Consider the following 19,631-nt stretch of genomic DNA (forward strand, 5'->3'; position numbering starts at 1 on the left):
CCACACTCCAAAGACGTGTTAATTGGTTTCTGTACATTGTCCCGGATGCGTGCAGGATAAGACTATTGTTGGCTGGCGCAGAATCTGTGGGAGGAAACTGGAGTACACGGAAACAACCCACGCAGTCACAGGGGGAATGTACAAACTCCATTCAGACAGCGCCCTTATTCAGGATCGAACCCGGGTCTCTGGCACTGTGAGGCAGCAACTCTACCGCTGCACCCCCGTGCTGTTTCTATGCTGTATCTGCGTCAAAGTTGAAGTCGAAGTTTAAATGTAAAGTACATTCTAAAGCTCATCTCTCCCACTCTACACTCCTTTCAGGGCATTACTCAGCATTTTCTCCACAGGAACTTGTATAATTGATAACTGAGGAACTGATTAAATTTCACAACCCTTTCTCCCAAAATCTGCTAGTCATCTCTTTGAAAAAAATATGGAGATTTAGGTACGCCAATAAAAGTCACAATTACATTAAGATTTGTGAAGTATGCGTTTTACTGCCAAGACGCAATATATCAATTGCATTTATTGCAGGTTGTTAAGTTCACCTATGGAGCAGATATTAATTGATTCAGAGTTTTTCTTTAAAGAAAAGTCTGTGTGAATAGGTTGTGCTCAGAGAGGGCCATTGGCCACGGAGGCAATAGACAATAGACAATAGGTGCAGGAGTAGGCCATTTGGCCCTTCCAGCCAGCACCGCCATTCAATGTGATCATGGCTGATCATCCCCAATCAGTACCCCGTTCCTGCCTTCTCCCCATATCCCCATGACTCCGCTATTTTTAAGAGCCCTATCCAGCTCTCTCTTGAAAGCATCCAGAGAACCTGCCTCCACTGCCCTCCGAGGCAGAGAATTCCACAGACTCACCACTCTCTGTGAGAAAAAGTGTTTCCTCGTCTCCGTTCTAAATGGCTTACTTCTTATTCTTAAACTGTGGCCCCTGGTTCTGGACTCCCCCAACATCGGGAACATGTTTTCTGCCTCTAGTGTGTCCAAGCCCATAACAATCTTATTTGTTTCAATAAGATCCCCTCTCATCCATCTAAACTCCAGAGTATACAAGCCCAGCTGCTCCATTCTCTCAGCATATGACAGTCCCGCCATCCCGGAAATTAACCTTGTAAACCTACGCTGCACTCCCTCAATAGCAAGAATGTCCGTCCTCAAATTAGGGGACCAAAACTGCACACAATGCTCCAGGTGTGGTCTCACTGGGGCTCTGTACAACTGCAGAAGGAATGGCAGTCGATGAAGGAAAGCTAGGGAGCCAACACCATGAACATTCAGCTCAGGTTCTTGCTGGCTGGCTGGCTGAAGAGCAATGAATAGAGTCAGAGTCCCACAGCACGGAAACAGGCCATTCGGTCCAACTCGTCCATGCCAGCCAAGATGCCTCATCTAATCTGGCTTCATTTGCTCGTAAATAGACACAGAATGCTGGAGTAACTCAGCGGGACAGGCAGCATCTCTGGAGAAAAGGAATGGGTGACATTTCGGGACCCTTCTTCAGACTGAAAGTCAGGGGGGAGGGAGACACAGAGATAGTTACGGGTAAGGTGTGAAAATGAGACATCAAAGGGGACGAGGATCAAGGAATATGTAGAATAGATCATTGTGAGTTAGGGGAAGCTGACAACGAAGCATACAAAGATAAAATGTAACAGTCAGACTGGTTAGAGAACTATGATGGAGGAGGGATGGAGGAGAGAGAGGGAAAGCAAGGGTTACTTGAAGTTAGAGAAGTCAATGTTCATACCGTGTTCTACAGGTGCGCGGTAGGGAGCATACTGACTGGTTGCATCGTGGCCTGGTTCGGCAACTTGAACATCCAGGAGCGAAGAAGACTACAAAAAGTTGTCACCACCGGCTTTGACCTCCCCATCGACGAAGGGATCTATCGTACTTAAAAAGGCAGCCAAAATCATCAAAGACTCACACCATCCTGGCCACACACTCATCTCACCACTGCCATCAGGAAGAAGGTACAGGAGCCTGAAAACTGTAACGTCCGGGTTCAGGAACAGCTTCTTCCCTACAGCCATCAGGCTATTAAACACAACAACAAATAAGCTCTGAACTCTGAACTGCAAAAGACTAAATTATTATTGCACTATATTTGTTATTTATTGAGCTTTTTCTTTGTTTTCTCTTCCCCCGTTATGTACTATGTTTACATCTTCACATATTCTGTTGTGCTGCAACATGTAAGAATTTCATTGTCCCATCCGGGACATATGACAATAAAACACTCTCGACTCTTGGGTAGCACGGTGGCACAGCAGTAGAGTTGCTGCCTTGCAGCGCCAGAGACCCAGGTTCAATCCCGACTATGGGTGCTGTCTGCACAGAGTTTGTACGTTCTCCCCGTGACCTGGGTTTTCTCCAAGATCTCGGCTTTATTCCCACAACAAAGATGTACCGGTTTGTAGGTTAATTAACTTCGGTATAAATTGTAAATTGTTCCTAGTGAGTTGGATAGTGTTAGTGTGCGGGGTGATCGCTGGTCGGCATGGACTCAGGGGGCCGAACGTCCTGTTCCCACGTTGTACCTCTAAACTAAACTAAAATCTAGAGTGGGCTCAGGGAAGGGTAGGAGCCGATGATAAGATGGAAGCAAGAGAAAAACAAGGATGGCAGAATAAAAGGGAAAAAAATTTGTTTGGAGAGCTTGCGCTTCTGAACCTTCTGAATTTGTAGTCGGCAGGGCAATACTCTGCATATCGCCAACTTGGATGTGTTGTGCATACTAACATGCTGTTAGTGCCTCCTTAAAACTGTCTCGTGAAGGTGATTTGACTATATTGTTGTCTAGTTTATTCCATTCCCTTAAGGTTCTTACAAAGAATGAGTTCTTATAAATATCTGTCCTGGCGAATGGGGTTTCTATTTGCATATCATTTGTCTTTCTTGTTCTCCTGTCTGTTGAGTATGTTTTGTATCTATCTGCAGTTATGCCCCACGATCCCCTTTTGAATCTTGTACAACATGGCTAGTCTGTTCCTTGCCCTTCTTGTTTCCAGCGTTTCCCACTCCAGGTCAATAGACAATAGACAATAGGCAATAGGTGCAGGAGTAGGCCATTTGGCCCTTCGAGCCAGGTCGGACAGCATCTGGGTGACACTGCTACCTCTATTGTAGTTCCCGGTTGCAAAAGCCTGCTGCTTTACTCTGTACCCCTTCTAGAGTGTTGATATGACCAGTCTTGTATGGGTCCCAGGTGCATGAAGCGTATTCCAGTAAGGGTCTAACCTTTTCCTTCGCTCCATAGATGGTGCTGCACCCGCTGAGTTTCCCCAGCAATTTTGTGTACCTAGGGTCTAACCAATGTTGTATATGCTGTGGTTTTCACTTCCTTTCGGTGCTGTTTGTGACTAGTTGATTACAAGGTCATTTTTTGCTGGGGTAACATTAGGAAGAGAAGATTCAGGACAGCGCCTGTAAATGTGGGGGCAATATTCTTTTGCTCAAAATGTAGAAACAAAGAACTGGAGATGCAGGTTAATACACAAAAGGCCACAATGTTCTGGAGTAACCAAACAGGTTAGGCAGCATGTTGTTCAAGAAGGAACTGCAGATGCTGGAAAATCGAAGGTACACAAAAAAGCTGGAGAAACTCAGCGGGTGCAGCAGTATCTATGGAGCGAAGGAAATAGGCAACGTTTTGGGCCGAAACCCTTCTTCAGACTGATAGGGCGTGGCGGGGAGAAGGAAGGAGAAACTGTCTCCGGAGAGAGGAGGAGAACTTCTTCAAAGTAGGCATACCTTGAGGAGATTTCGCAGTGTAGACAAAGTGTTCAAGAAGGAGATGCTGCCTGACCTGCTGAGTTACTCCAGCACTTTGTGTCTATGAGTCATCTAGTCATACAGTGTGGGGATCGTGGGGCATAACTGCAGATAGATACATAACATACTCAATAGAAAGGAGAACAAGAAAGAGAAATGATATGCAAATAGAAAAGGTTAGGCAGCATCTCTGAAGAAGGGTCTCGACCCAGAATGTCACCTGACCATGTTTCCAAGAGATGCTGCCTGACCTGCTGAGTTACTCCAGCACATTGTGTCTATGAATCATCTAGTCATACAGTGCGGCAACATGCACTTTAACCCAACTAGCCCACCTCAACCAACATGCCCCATCTACAATAGTCCCACCTGCCAGTGTTTGGACCATATCCCTCTAACTTATCCTATCCTATCCATGCACCTGTCTCAATGTTTCTTAAAATGTGATAGTCTCTGCCTCAACTACCGCCTTAAATATATCCATTCACAGCCTCCACAGCCTTCTGTGGCAAAGAATTCCACAGATTCACCACGCTCTGACTAAAGAAATTCCTCCTCATCTCGTGCCTGAAGGAACGACCTTTAATTCTGAGGCTATAACCTCTAGTCCCAGACTTTCCCACTAGTGGGAACATCCTCTCCACATCCACTCTATCCAAGCCTACTGTGTTCGGTTCCAGGCACAATGTTACAGGAAAGATGTTGGTTGTCAAGCTGGAAAGGGAGCAGAAAAGATTTACGAGAATGTTGCCAGGTCTAGAGGATGTGAGCTGTAGGGAGAGGTTGAGTAGGGCGGGTCTAATAGCAATCAGAGGGGTAACTGTCACACAAAGGGTGGTGGGTGTATGGAAGGGGCTGCCTGAGGAGGTATTTGAGGAAGGTACTATCGCAATGTTTAAGAAACATTTAGACAGGCACATGGATAGGATAGGTTTAGAGCGATATGGGCCAAACGCAGGCAGATTTTTTCCTTTCTTTTTTTCTTTAGTTTAGGATGGTTTTGTTTCTTCCTTTTTTCCTCTTTTTTGTCTTTTTATCGTTGTGTTTTATTTCAACATATAAGTTTTCTTTTAAATATTTAACTATATTTACATAGAGACCGGGAGGTCTATATTCAATGTGTATTTTGACACTGGACTCATATTAGGTTATACCTGTTGTTAATGTGATCCTGATCCCTATGTATCAATACCATTGTTATCTCATAGAAACATAGAAAATAGGTGCAGGAGTAGGCCAATCGGCCCTTCGAGCCTGCACCGCCATTCAATATGATCATGGCTGATCATCCAACTCAGTATCCTGTACCTGCCTTCTCTCCATACCCCCTGATCCCTTTAGCCACAAGGGCCACATCTAACTCTCTCTTAAATCCATCCAGTGACTTGGCCTCCACTGCCCTCTGTGGCAGGGAATTCCACAAATTCACAACTCTCTGGGTGAAAACGTTTTTTCTCACCTCAGTCTTAAATGACCTCCCCTTTATTCTAAGACTGTGACCCCTTGTTTTGGGCTTCTCGTTGCACATAGGTGCGGTGACAATAAAAGATATTATTATTACTCTTTTTGCTCTGTCTTTTTTGTTTTGTTTTTGTTTTTTGGAAAAAAGCGAATAAAAAGATTTTAAAAGAAAAAGGCAGATGGGAATAGTGCAGATGGGACATGTTGGTCGGTGTGGGCCGAAGGGCCTGTTTCCACGCTATATCCCTCTATGACTCTATTGACCTGCTGTTGTCTGGCAAGTGCTATGACACAGCAGCCCTCATTTGAAAGCTGAACAGAAAGATTCTTTGCATCGCTACTCCTCCCTCTTCCCCGGACTCCCGGCCAAGGCTGCACGGAAGGTCTATGCCGACCCTTTAATGTTGAGGTCCCGCGAGTCAGCAACTCGGGACAAGTCTCTCTTCAAAAACTCACATGTATGTAAACACTCTGTGATCGTGGTGGCATCGATGAAGTAGCCGGCACACAGATAACAGACGATGTGTTCGTTCAGGTCTTTAATCTTCACTTTTACTTCTTCCTGCCAACGATAAACCATAAGCCCGCGAGTCACGCAACTGATCGTATCAGAGGCCAGTGTTAACACCTTCTCACGATGATACTTAATTGTTGATAGATCTTTCAAAACCGCAACAATTTATGCCACAGATCTTTATGGCAGAAGAGTCTGAACGCAGGAGGTATAGATTTACGGGCTGATTGAAAAGATGGAGATGATGATTTTTTCAACCGCAGTGGGAGATAGCGTTTTGAATACAGGACTACAAGGAGAGGGAAAGGTGCACGGGGAATGTGGGTGACTTGAAATGGGAAAATTCAATGTTTCAGAACTTTTATATTATCATGAAGAAAATGTGGGCTTCATGCGGCAGGGTGAAGCAAAGAATGTGGGCTTCACAGGCTGAGACTGTCATATGCTGAGAGAATGGAGCGGCTGGGGTTGTGTACTCTGGAATTTAGAAGGATGAGAGGATACCTTATTGAAACATATAAGATTATTAAGGGTTTGGACACGCTGGAGGCAGGAAACATGTTCCCGATGTTGGGGGAGTCCAGAACCAGGGGCCACTGTTTAAAAATAGGGGGTAAGCCATTTGGAACGGAGACGAGGAAATACTTTTTCTCACAGAGAGAGGGTGAGTCTGTGGAATTCTCTGCCTCAGAGGGCGGTGGAGGCCGGTTCTCTGGATACTTTCAAGAGAGAGGTAGATAGGGCTCTTAAAGATAGCGGAGTCTTTTATACACATTTTATACATCAATCTCCTGCCAATCTTTTACTTTTAATATACATGTTGAATCTCTTGGGATTTTCCTTTACCTTGCCTGCCAGGTCCATCTCAAGACCACATTTTGTCTCCTCATTTCTCTCTCAAGTGTACTCCATCACATCTCGCTTCACTTGATCCAGATTGCCCAAACCAATAGAACATGGAACAACACAGCACAAAAGGCCCACTGCCCCACCATGTCCATGTCGAATGTGGTGCCAAGAACATCTCTCATCTACCTGTGTATAATCCATCTCCGTCCATTCCCTGCACAATCATATGCCAATCCAAAAGTCATTCAAATGCCACAATAGTATCTGCCTCAACCACCAACCCTGGCAGCGTGTTCCAGGCACTCACCACTCTCTGTGCAAATGAAACATGTCCCACAAATCTCCATTGTGAGTCTGTGGAATTCTCTGCCTCAGAGGGCGGTGGAGGCAGGTTCTCCGGATACTTTCAAGAGCTAGCTGGATAGGGCTCTTAAAGATAGCGGAGTCAGGGGATATGGGGAGAAGGCAGGAACGGGGTACTGATTGGGGATGATCAGCCATGATCACATTGAATGGCGGTGCTAGCTCGGGGCTGAATGGCCTACTCCTGCACCTATTGTCTATTTTACATTAAACTTTGCTCCTTGAAGCTATGCCTTCTAGTAATGATTTTGTCCATCCCAGGAAAAAGGTTCTGACTGGTTACCTTATCTTAGTTTAGAGATACAGCGCGGAAACAGGTCCTTTGGCCCATCGGGTCCGTGCTGACCAGCGATCTCCGTACACTAACACTATCCTACACACACTAGAGACAATTTACGATTTTACCAAAGCCAATTAACCTTGAAACATAGAAGGAGGTTTGTTTGCCAGAATGTAGAAGGGTCCCGACCCAAAATGCAACCCATCCTTTTTCTCCCCAGAGATTCTGCCTGTTCCACTGAGTTACTCCAGCATTTTGTGAATATCTTTATCAGAATGCTGTTTGCATTAGGGGTATTAGCTACAAGAGAGGGTGTACAAACTAGGATTGTTTCCTCCAGAGTTCTGGAGGTGGATGGGAGGCCTGATAGAAGTATATAGAATTATGCCAGGAGTAGACAGTTAGAACCTTTGTCCCCCAGGGTGAAAACGTCAAAGATTTCTACATCCATAGAAATTCGAGGTTATCCCAATTTCGCATTCACTCGGCCGAACGCACTATGGGAACTTCACTCGCCCCCCTGCAGGAACTATACATCAGGAGGTGCAACTACAGAGCCAATAAAATCATGGGAGACCCCTTCCACCCCTGCAACAGACTGTTCCAGCTGCTACGGTCAGGCAAACGCCTCCGTTGCCATGCGGTGAGAACGGAGAGGTTGAGAAGGAGTTTCTTCCCAGAGGCCATTCGGACTGTAAACTCCTATCTCACCAGGGACTAACTTTACTGAACGTTTTTCCTTCCGCCCACAATATTTAATATGTGATTCTGTTTGTAGTTTGTTTGGTTGTTTGTTTGTTTGTCTTTTTGCACAAAGTACGCGAGCATTGCCACTTTTCATTTCACTGCACATCTCGTATGTGTATGTGACGAATAAACTTGACTTAACTTGACACTGTGTGAAAAAGTGTTTCCTCATCTCGGTTCTAAATGGCTTACCCCTTATTCTTAAGCTGAGGCTCCTGGTTCTGGACTCCCCCAACATCGGGAACATGTTTCCTGCCTCCAGCGTGTCCAAACCCTTAATAATCTTATATGTTTCAATAAGATCCCCTCTCATCTTTCTAAACTCCAGAGTATACAATACTCTGTATACAATAGACAATAGGTGCAGGAGTAGGCCATTCGGCTCTTCGAGCCTGCACCCAAGGGGCAATTTGCACATGAGGGGCAACTTATAGAGACCAATTAACCTACAAGCCCACATGCCCTTGGAATGTAGTAAGGAACCAGAGCACCCGGAGGAAACCCACACCGTCACGGGAAGAACGGCCAAATTCCAAACAGCAGCAGAGGTCAGGATGGAACATGGGCCTGTGGCACTGGGAGGCAGCAGCTATACCAGCTGTGCCCCGCTGCCTTGTGGCCTTTGCAGCTAAAGGAACACCTGCCACTGCTAGTATGATTAAAATCAGAGATTATTTTCTAGATTATAGCTGTAGGAACATAAATCTTCAAATTACAGAGCTGGAAGAGATAGAGAGATATGAAGTGGCGAGACCATACAAGGATTTGAAAACAACAGGTAGAATTTTAAACAAGAAATATTACTTAACCCTGATAGACACAAAGTGCTGGAGTAACTCAACGGCACAGGCAGCATCTCTGGGGAGAAGGAGTGGATGATGTTTCGGGTCGAGACCCTTCTTCAGACTAGTCAGGGGAAAGGGAAACGAGGGATAGACAATGATTTAGTTTAGTCTTTTTTAGTTGAGAGATGTAGCGTAAAACAGGCACTTAGGCCCACCGAGTCCATGCCGACCAGTGATCCCTGTACACTCGCACTATCCTACACACACAGCGACAATTTTACAATCTTTACCGGAGCCAATTAACCTACAAACCTGTACGTCTTTGGAGTTTCGGAGGAAACCGGAGCACCCGGAGAAAATCCGTAGTCAGGATTGAACCCGGGTCTCCGGTGCTGTGAGGCAGCTACTCTACTGCTGCGCCACAGTGCCTTAACAGATCTTGCCTGTGTGACCATAACCAGTCTGGTCAATAAAAGTGACCAGACTGAAATAAATTAAGCCCGTAATAAAAATTAATCAGTTACAAATTTGAAGTTAACGATCAATATCCCTTTCACTGCAGATAATTCCAATTTCTCCAGCTGTTCTTGCTTTACCAAGCAAGAACGTGGCTATTGCAATGTTTAAGAAACATTTAGACAGGTACGTATTCATGTGTGTATATATTTATATCATGGTATATGGACACATTTATCTGTTTTGTAGTAAATGCCTACTATTTTCTGTGTGCTTAAGCAAAGCAAGAATTTCATTGTCCTATACAGGGACACATGACAATAAACTCACTTGAACTTGAACTTGAACGTACATGGATAGGGAATAGGGATATGGGCCACAGTCAGGCAGGTGGGGCTAGTGTAGATGCAACATGTCGGTCGGTGAGGTGAAGTTGGGCCGAAACGCCTGATTCCATGCTGTATAATAATAATAATAATACATTTTATTTGTATAGCGCTTTTCAAGGACTCAAAGTCGCTTTACATGGTGAGTCAAGAACAAAACAAAATAGAGCAGTAAGACAGAGATGCAAAGGGGAGGGGGACATGGGACTAAGGGTATGCAGAGGTGAAGAGATGGGTCTTGAGGCGGGACTGGAAGATGGTGAGGGACTCAGAAGTTCGGATCAATTGTGGGAGGGAGTTCCAGAGCCTGGGAGCTGCCCTGGAGAAGGCTCTGTCTCCAAAGGTGCAGAGGTTGGATTTCAGAATGGAGAGGAGACCGGCTGAAATGGATCTGAGGGACCGTGAGGGTTGGTAGGGGGAAGAGGAGGTCAGTGAGATAAGGGTGGGCCATGTGGTTGAGGGCTTTGTAGGTGAGGACCAGGATTTTGTAGATGATCCGGTGGGAAATGGGAAGCCAGTGAAGTTCTTTGAAGACTGGGGTGATGTGGTGCCAGGATTTGGTGTGGGTAATGAGTCGGGCGGCTGCATTCTGGACCAGTTGGAGTCGGTATGACTCTATGCTCCTATGACTTATGAACTTATGAATTTATTGATGAAATGGAGCGGCTTGTTGAGCCAGCTTGTTGAGGGCGGTTTAGTTTTAGTATAGAGATACTGCGCGGAAACAGGCCTTTCAGCCCATCGAGTCTGTGCCGACCAACGATCCCTGCACACCAACACTATCCTACACACACTTGGGACAATTTACAATTTAACCAAGTCAATGAACCTACAAACCTGTACGTCTTTCGAGTGTGGGAGGAAACCCGAGCACCCGGAAAAAACCCACGCAGGTCATGGGGAGAACGTACAAACTCCGTACAGACAACATCCGTGGTCATGATCGAACCCGGGTCTCTGGCGCTGTGAGGCAGCAACTCTACCGCTGCGCCGCTGAGCCGCACTGAAGTTGGCAGTCATCTATATCAATGTCATATGTGGCCTGTCCTGAGCAAGACGGGCTCCCCAAGGGGACAATTTGGTGGGTGGATGGTGGATAGGTTTCATGATCCACCTCATAGTACCTACAAGTCAAAGCCATGGGACAGGAGTGAATATGACCGAGATAGATTCAAGGGACAAAAAAACTGAGAGATTGTTACACTTTATATCTGAAAGCCTAGAAAATGAGGCAGTTATTTCAGAGCCAGACAATTGGTAGCATGCTTACCAATTAGTTCAAGTTCAAGTGAGTTTATTGTCATGTGTCCCTGATAGGACAATGAATTAGATCAGCCATGATTGAATGGCGGAATAGACTTGGTGGGCCGAATGGCCTAACTCTGCTCCTAGAACTTATAGTGAACTTACCATAGAATGAAATATTAAAAAACGGCAATTTTTGATTTGCTACATGTCGATAGGGCACCTTCCATCAGAAAAGCTCTCACCATCTAGACAGCGGCCCTGACCTACCATTGGAGACCCTCAGATTATCTTAAATCTGACTTTATCTTGCATTAAAAGTTACTTTCCTGACCGCGTATCTGTACACCATGGACAGCTTGATCGTAATCATGTGTAGTCTTTTCACTGACGGGATAACAAAAAAGCAGTCTCGCCATCCCAGGAATTAACCTCGTGAACATACGCTGCACTCCCTCAAAAGCAAGAATGTCGTTCCACAAATTAGGAAACCAAAACTGCACACAATACTCCAGGTGTGGTCTCACCAGGGCCTTGTACAACTGCAGAACTGTACAACTTTGCTCCTATACTCAACTCCTCTCGTTATGAAGGCCAACATGCCATTAGCTTTCTTCACTGCCTGCCGTACCTGTATGCTTAATTTCAGTGACTGACGAGGTCTTGGTGTACTTCCCCTTTTCCTAACCTGACACCAATGAGAGGGGATCTCACAGAGAGTGGTGAGTCTGTGGAATTCTCTGCCTCAGAGGGGGGTGGAGGCAGGTTCTCTGGATGCTTTCAAGAGAGAGCTGGATAGGGCTCTTAAAAATAGCGGTGTCTTGGGGATATGGGGAGAAGGCAGGAACGGGGTACTGATTGGGGATGATCAGCCATGATCACATTGAATGGCGGTGCTGGCTCGAAGGGCCAAATGGCCTGCTCCTGCACCTATCGTCTATTGTCTATTGCCTCCGTCGTCAATGGCCCTCTCTGAGCACAACCTATTCAAAATAGGTGCAGGAGTAGGCCATTCGGCCCTTCGAGCCTGCACCGCCATTCAATATGATCATGGCTGATCATCCAACTCAGTATCCTGTACCTGCCTTCTCTCCATACCTCCTGATACCTTTAGCCACAAGGGCCACATCTAACTCCCTCTTAAATATAGCCAATGGACTGGCCTCAAATAGGTGCAGGGGGAGGCCATACGGCCCTTCGAGCCAGCACCGCCATTCATTGTGATCATGGCTGATCGTCCCCTATCAATAACCCGTGCCTGCCTTCTCCCCATATCCCTTGACTCCACTAGCCCCTAGAGCTCTATCTAACTCTCTCTTAAATCCATCCAGTGATTTGGCCTCCACTGGCCTCTGTGGCAGGGAATTCCATAAATTCACAACTCCCTGGGTGAAAATTTTTTTCTCACCTCAGTCTTAAATGACCTCCCCTTTATTCTAAGACTGTGGCCCCTGGTTCTGGACTCACCCAACATTGGGACCATTTTTCCTGCATCTAGCTTGTCTAGTCCTTTTATAATTTTAGATGTATAATTTTCTAATCATATCTCATGATTGATGACTGTGATTACTGTACTAAATGATTAAATGATGACTAAATAATTGATGAATGTGGGCCCTGGGGATATTGAAGACTGACGGATTGCCTAATGTCAATCCTACCTTTCAATATCACTACTTTGAACCAGGGCTAACAGCAATGTGACTACATAGACTATTATTGTTTGTTTGTCTTGTATGTGTACATATGTGTGTGTATATATACAAACACTGAACTTTTTTTTCATTTATTACATTGTTTACCAGAACCAGGGGTCACAGTTTATGAATAAGGAGTAAGCCATTTAGAACGGAGACGAGGAAACACTTTTTCTCACAGAGAGTTGTGAGTCTGTGGAATTCTCTGCCTCAAGAGGGCGGTGGAGGCAGGTTCTCTGGATGCTTTCAAGAGAGAGCTAGATAGGGCTCTTGAAAATAGCAGAGTCAGGGGATATGGGGAGAAGGCAGGAACGTGTACTGATTGGGGATGATCAGCCATGATCACATTGAATGGCGGTGCTGGCTCAAAGGGCCGAATGGCCTACTCCTGCACCTATTGTCTAATAATCTGCCTTCCCGTTCTTGCCTCCATAGTTGATAACCTCACATTTATCCACCTTAAACTGCATCTGCCATGCATCTGCCCACTCACCCAACTTGTCCAAGTCACTCTGCATCCTCATAGCATCCTCTTCATAATAATCAGTCATAATCATACTTTATTAATCAAGTATGTTTTGCAAAATATGAGGAATTTGATTTGCCATAGTCATACTAATAAAAAGCAACAGAACACACAAAATACAATTTAACATAAACATCCACCACAGTGACTCTTCCACATTCCTCACTATGATGGAAGGCGAAAAAAAGTTCAATTTCTTCCCTTCACACTGTACAAAGTTCACACTGCCACCCAACTATGTGTCATCTACAAATTTGCTAATGTTACTTTCAATTCCTTCATCTAAATCGTTAATGTATATTGTAAATAGCTGCGTCCCAGCACCGAACCTTGTGGCACCCAATTAGTCACTGCCTGCCGTTCTTAAAGGGACCCGTTAATCCCAACTCTTTGTTTCCTGTCTGCCAACCAATTTTCTATCCATGTCAATACCCTACCCCCATTACCATGTGCTCTAATTTTGCCCACTTATCTGTCGCGAAATGTCACCCATTCCTTCTCTCCAGAAATGCTGCCTGTCCTGCTGAGTTACTCCAGCCTTTTGGCAGGAAACATGTTCCCGATGTTGGGGGAGTCCAGAACCAGGGGCCACACAGTTTAAAAGTAAGGAGTAAGCCATTTAGAACGGAGACGAGGAAACACTTTTTCTCACAGAGTGGTGAGTCTGTGGAATTCTCTGCCTCAGAGGGCGGTGGAGGCTGGTTCTCTGGATGCTTTCAAGAGAGAGATAGATAGGGGTCTTAAAGATAGCGGAGTCAGGGGATATGGGGAGAAGGCAGGAACGGGGTACTGGGTACTTGGTTCTTGGCTTCTTGGTCCTCCAAAAGGAATTTAAACTGGAGGTGGTGAAGGGAGGGCTTATTGTGGATTATGTACTGATTGTGGATGATCAGCCATGATCACATTGAATGGCGGTGCTGGCTCGAAGGGCCGAATGGTCTATTATTTGGAAGGACATTATTGCCATAGAGGGAGTGCAGAGAAGGTTCACCAGACTGATTCCTGGGATGTCAGGACTGTCTTATGAAGAAAGACTGGATAGACTTGGTTTATACTCTCTAGAATTTAGGAGATTGAGAGGGGATCTTATAGAAACTTACAAAATTCTTAAGGGGTTGGACAGGCTAGATGCAGGAAGATTGCTCCCGATGTTGGGGAAGTCCAGGACAAGGGGTCACAGCTTAAGGATAAGGGGGAAATCCTTTAAAACCGAGATGAGAAGAACTTTTTTCACACAGAGAGTGGTGAATCTCTGGAACTCCCTGCCACAGAGGGTAGTCGAGGCCAGTTCATTGGCTATATTTAAGAGGGAGTTAGATGTGGCCCTTGTGGCTAAGGGGATCAGGGGGTATGGAGAGAAGGCAGGTACAGGATACTGAGTTGGATGATCAGCCATGATCATATTGAATGGTGGTGCAGGCTCGAAGGGCCGAATGGCCTACTCCTGCACCTTGTTTCTATGTTTCTATTATTTATTGTGCACGTTGCCACCAAAACCAATCACACCACGCGCATGCGCAAGCCAGCACAGAACCGGCGCTGTGGCGCATGCGCTGCCCGACCTGGATGCTGACGCATGCGCACTACACACGACAGTGCCGGAGCTCCTGCACCAACATGGCGGCGAGGAGCGGAAGCAGCGGCCTTGCAGCCCATCGCCCAGTGCCCCCTCCGTAAGGCGGCAGCGTTTTAAACCCGTGCAGCCCACCCGCCCCGCGCCGCGCCGTCCCCTGCCCGCCCCTGCCCGCCACCATCCACCCCCACCCCGGCCGTTGATGTGCGCACCTCGTTCCGCAGCGGGTCGAGCTTGTACACCGTCTGCAGCTGGTTGCGGAGCCGCATCGCGTTCGCCATCGGAGCGTCAACCGCCATCGCGCTGCGTCGCCCGGCCCCCGCGTCATCACGCAGACAGCGTTGCGGGCCGTCGCCCCACAGGGCGTCACCGCGTAGGGCGTGTGCGAGTGTTGGCGTCATCGCGCAGGGCGTCCTGGTCTGGGCCAAGTAGGTGCGCTGTTGACATGGCAACCAGGGAGGTGACCACAGCCAGGGCTGGGTAACTGAATAGTAATAATAATAATAATAATACATTTTATTTTCGGGCGCCTTTTCAAAGTCTCAAGGACACCTTACAGAAATTAACAGAAGAGAAAAAACATATAGTCGGAGTAAAATAAATAATAAGGACATCACCAATACACAAATTAAAGACAGAAATCGCTCCAAAGACAAAAAATCAAAAAACACAATGTGAAGAGAGAGCAGCGGCAGCTAAAGCGCGCCAGCGTCCACTCTCCCTTCCGACAGCCATCTTGGACACAGACTAACATATTAACTTACACACAATTATTTATTTTTCATCTAAGTAGTTTGGGTGATTGTGCAGGCTTTAAACAAGAAACATTGAGAAATATATTCTGGCAAATAATAAAGTCTCCTGATTTTGTCCAACAGCTGAGAATTATCCCATTCCTTAGCTTGCATCTGAGTAAAATTGATTTCCAAACGCATTGAGAGTTTACGATTATTTAAATGGTAAATGGGGCTTCAGAAGCGTGTTCATTTTGCATGTTAAAACCCACCCGAGAACCATGGGCGATTTTGCAATTTTACTGAAGGATTTCTAACTTTTAATACTTTTCATCTAACAAATGAATAAAGATAAAAAGTCAATAATGCCACTTTTGATGAAATGCAGCGAGCAAACGCGATAATTCCCGATATTTTGGATCTTTAAATCTCCACGAAAAATGTCCGCTAGCACTTCCGCTTATTTTGCCCCTTCAGCTCCCTCTTGTATTTACCTTAGTTTCTATCTTTTTTTTGGACTGTAAATTTAGGTAGCTGTTCCTCACGGTCGCCCCGACTGGCTCACTTAATTGCAGCTCAAAAACGGGCCGTTTTCGATGTTTTTAACGGGTGTGAAAGTCCGTGTTTTCCCATTCACTAACATGTACCGGAAGTGACGCTTGTCCCCCAGTTAAAATTTTCGGTCACGTGAGTGAGGATTTACGCTCCAGTGACCTTTTGTGAAATCACCCTATTGAGGCTTCCGCTAATGCCTCTACGGAGGCCCGATGTTCCTGGCCGTTCTGGCCGGGTGGTGTTGCCCCGGCGTCGGGAGAGTCCTCTCAGCGGCTGGGCCACCTGGAACGGCCGCTTCCTAGCTGGGGACCGCGGCTTCCGAATAGTAAAGTTGGACACAAACATCTTCCAGGCTCAGTTTGCACATGACACTAAAGTGGGTGGTATTGCAGATAGGAAAACAACTCGTTGCACTTATGTGCAATGACAATAAAATATATTATTATTATCAAAAATTGCAGCAGGATCGAACCCGGGTCTCTAGTGCTGTAAGTAGCAATGTTACAAAATTTTGAGATTTTAAAAACCAAGTCTGCAATTTATCCCATCAGATAAAGCATAAAAAGAAGTTTAATTTGACACCTAATTCACTTTCATATCTTCAATATTAAAAAAGTTATGGTCATTTTCATACTCTGAAATTAGCATCTTGTTCCCGATAGGGGGGTTGCACGTAAGGTCACTGGGTCATAGGGCTTGACGCACGGAGCCGCTCAATCCATCTGGAGGACATCCGTAACTTCCGGCATATGTTATTAATGCAAGAAACGCGTACTTTCCTACCTGTTAAAAACCGCCAAAATTTTGAATTTTTGCGCTGAAAGTTGGGGTAAGTGTGGTAGACATGTACCCAACTTTAGAATTCCAAAAGTGAAGCGAAATGAAGGTAAAGAGACGCAAGAGCTGAAGGGACAACAACAGCTAAAGTGCTTGGTGAACATTGGCCGTGCAGATATCGGAATTGAAAATATGGTGAATTATCGCATTTGCTCACTGCATTTCATCAACAGTAAGGCATTATTTGTGTTTTTTCTTGTGTTTTTCCTTTGGTATCTAAAAAGTCTCAGAAGTGATAAATGTGGCTGTAGATTTTTCTTCAGATGCGTTTTCATTTTGTATGTAAAAACCCACGAGAACCATGGGTGATTTAAAAAATATATAGCCAGATTTATCACTTCTGAAACTTTTTAGATGCCAAAGGAATCAAGAAAAAACACAAATAATGCCTTAGTTGATGAAATGCAGTAAGCAAACGGCCAATGTTCGCTAAGCACTCTGTCTGTTGTTGTCCCTTCAGCTTTCGTTTCTATCTACCATCATTTCTCCTCACTTTTGGAATTCTGAAGTAGGCTAAATGTCTCACACGCTTATCCCGATTTCCATACTTATTTATAGTGCAAAAATTGACATTTTCGGCGGGTTTTAACGGGCCCGCTATGCTGGAAACAATGGTAAGTGCTTACCTGCAGTTCATCGCGTGTACTCCATTTGGAGTAGCGTAGCTACAGCACGGGTCATGGGTCATGACCCGACTGCCGTGAAACCTCCCTATTGCTTTTCCATTGACTTAACTCAAAAGCTGTGATCAAGGACAGTCAAAAGCCCATAACTTTCTTAAAAATTAAGAGTACTGAATGAAATTTTCAGTTATTATAGATTGAAGCATTCTGAAATAAATATGAAACAATCTTACTTGGGTGACCTGAAATTAAAGCATATAATTAGTTAGCTACCCAATTGTAGCTAATTACAAAATTCAATTACTAGATCTAAACATCTATCCATTTCTCAAGAAAAAGTTAACATTTTTAAATAGCCTAAGCGTTCAAATAACATTCACACAAGAATTCACAATATAACATGATATTTAAATCTCATAGTCATGAATTTATAGGCCAAATGGAAGGAATTTGGGGGGCAGTGTTAGCTGTGAGGAGGATGCTAGGAGACTGCAAGGTGACTTGGATAGGCTGGGTGAGTGGGCAAATGTTTGGCAGATGCAGTATAATGTGGATAAATGTGAGGTTATCCATTTTGGTGGCAAAAACAGGAAAGCAGACTATTATCTAAATGGTGGCCGATTAGGAAAAGGGGAGATGCAGCGAGACCTGGGTGTCATGGTACACCAGTCATTGAAAGTAGGCATGCAGGTGCAGCAGGCAGTGAAGAAAGCGAATGGTATGTTAGCTTTCATAGCAAAAGGATTTGAGTATAGGAGCAGGGAGGTTCTACTGCAGTTGTACAGGGTCTTGGTGAGAGCACACCTGGAGTATTGCGTACAGTTTTGGTCTCCAAATCTGAGGAAGGACATTATTGCCATAGAGGGAGTGCAGAGAAGGTTTACCAGACTGATTCCTGGGATGTCAGGACTGTCTTATGAAGAAAGACTGGATAGACTTGGTTTATACTCTAGAATTTAGGAGATTGAGAGGGGATCTTATAGAAACTTACAAAATTCTTAAGGGGTTGGACAGGCTAGATGCAGGAAGATTGTTCCCGATGTTGGGGAAGTCCAGGACAAGGGGTCACAGCTTAAGGATAAGGGGGAAATCCTTTAAAACCGAGATGAGAAAAACTTTTTTCGCACAGAGAGTGGTGAATATCTGGAACTCTCTGCCACAGAGGGTAGTTGAGGCCAGTTCATTGGCTATATTTAAGAGGGAGTTAGATGTGGCCCTTGTGGCTAAGGGGATCAGAGGGTATGGAGAGAAGGCAGGTACTGGATACTGAGTTGGATGATCAGCCATGATCATATTGAATGGTGGTGCAGGCTCGAAGGGCCGAATGGCCTACTCCTGCAACTAATTTCTATGTTTCTAATTTAGTGTTTAATTCCTGTAAATTAATGGCCATTTTAATCATCTTGCGAGTGGGTTTTTGTGGAACGCGCTGGTTTGGAACGTTGCATTTGCGGTGAATTTAAACCTCACATCGGCAGGACATATACTGCCGGTTCGTATATTTACATAATGACATTTTCGCAACGTGAAATTTTGATTAAAGGCATCCTTAGAAGCAAGTTTATATATAAAATAAACGGCTTTCCTTTACCTGTCCCATACATGAAATCCATCCCCGTTGTCGGCGTTGACAGTTTAGAAGATTATTTTTTAATTTACTCCTGTTTGTAAAATTCAGTGCAGTTTAAAAGAAACTGAATTAAATGGCAGTCGAAGCAATTATTCTTTAGCAGCTAAACAGCCTGACAGAAATCGATTTGATTAGGCTGGAGAAACAAGGCATTTTAAACCCGCCCCCCTAAAGTCACGCACACGGGCAGCGACAGATCTGCAGCGCTGCTGAAGGTAAGTTTTGTAACATATCTACTGTAAGGCAGTAGCTCTACCTCCATGCCGCCCTGTTATTAAGTTGGAAGGTGTGCAGAGAAGTTTTACAAAATGTTAAATGGCCAGCTCGACATAGATTACAAAACCTACACCAAACCCAAACCAATTAGGAGCAGACGAGGGCATTCGATCCAATTTGAGATTCCAGCTACCAAGACAGATGTGTACAGCAATTCGTTCTTCCCCCGCACAATTAAAGCATGGAATAATCTCCACCCTACCATAGTTACCCAACCAAATGCAACTAAATTCAACGTAGCTCTTTTTTCCCAATAACCCTTTCTGGCTTAAGTCCTCCCTCCACCACCTCCAGTTTAAATTCCAT

At 45.1% G+C, this 19,631-nt stretch overlaps 1 protein-coding gene across 3 annotated transcripts in view; it reads right to left on the reverse strand.

Annotated features, from left to right (window-relative positions):
- pcgf1 (polycomb group ring finger 1) overlaps positions 1-15,004 on the reverse strand; it is a 71,326-nt gene extending 56,322 nt beyond the window's left edge. For all 3 annotated transcript variants that reach the window (XM_033035868.1, XM_033035860.1, XM_033035852.1), the window contains exons 1-2: positions 14,883-15,004; positions 5,706-5,811 (exon numbers count right to left, since the gene is read on the reverse strand). In XM_033035868.1, coding sequence (XP_032891759.1) covers positions 5,706-5,811; positions 14,883-14,969 — 193 coding nt within the window. In that variant the 5' untranslated portion in view covers positions 14,970-15,004. The remainder of the gene's footprint in view (positions 1-5,705; positions 5,812-14,882) is intronic.
- Positions 15,005-19,631: the final 4,627 nt, after the last annotated feature.

This window comes from Amblyraja radiata, chromosome 1 (assembly GCF_010909765.2).
Source record: "Amblyraja radiata isolate CabotCenter1 chromosome 1, sAmbRad1.1.pri, whole genome shotgun sequence".
Taxonomy (NCBI): Eukaryota; Metazoa; Chordata; class Chondrichthyes; order Rajiformes; family Rajidae; genus Amblyraja; species Amblyraja radiata.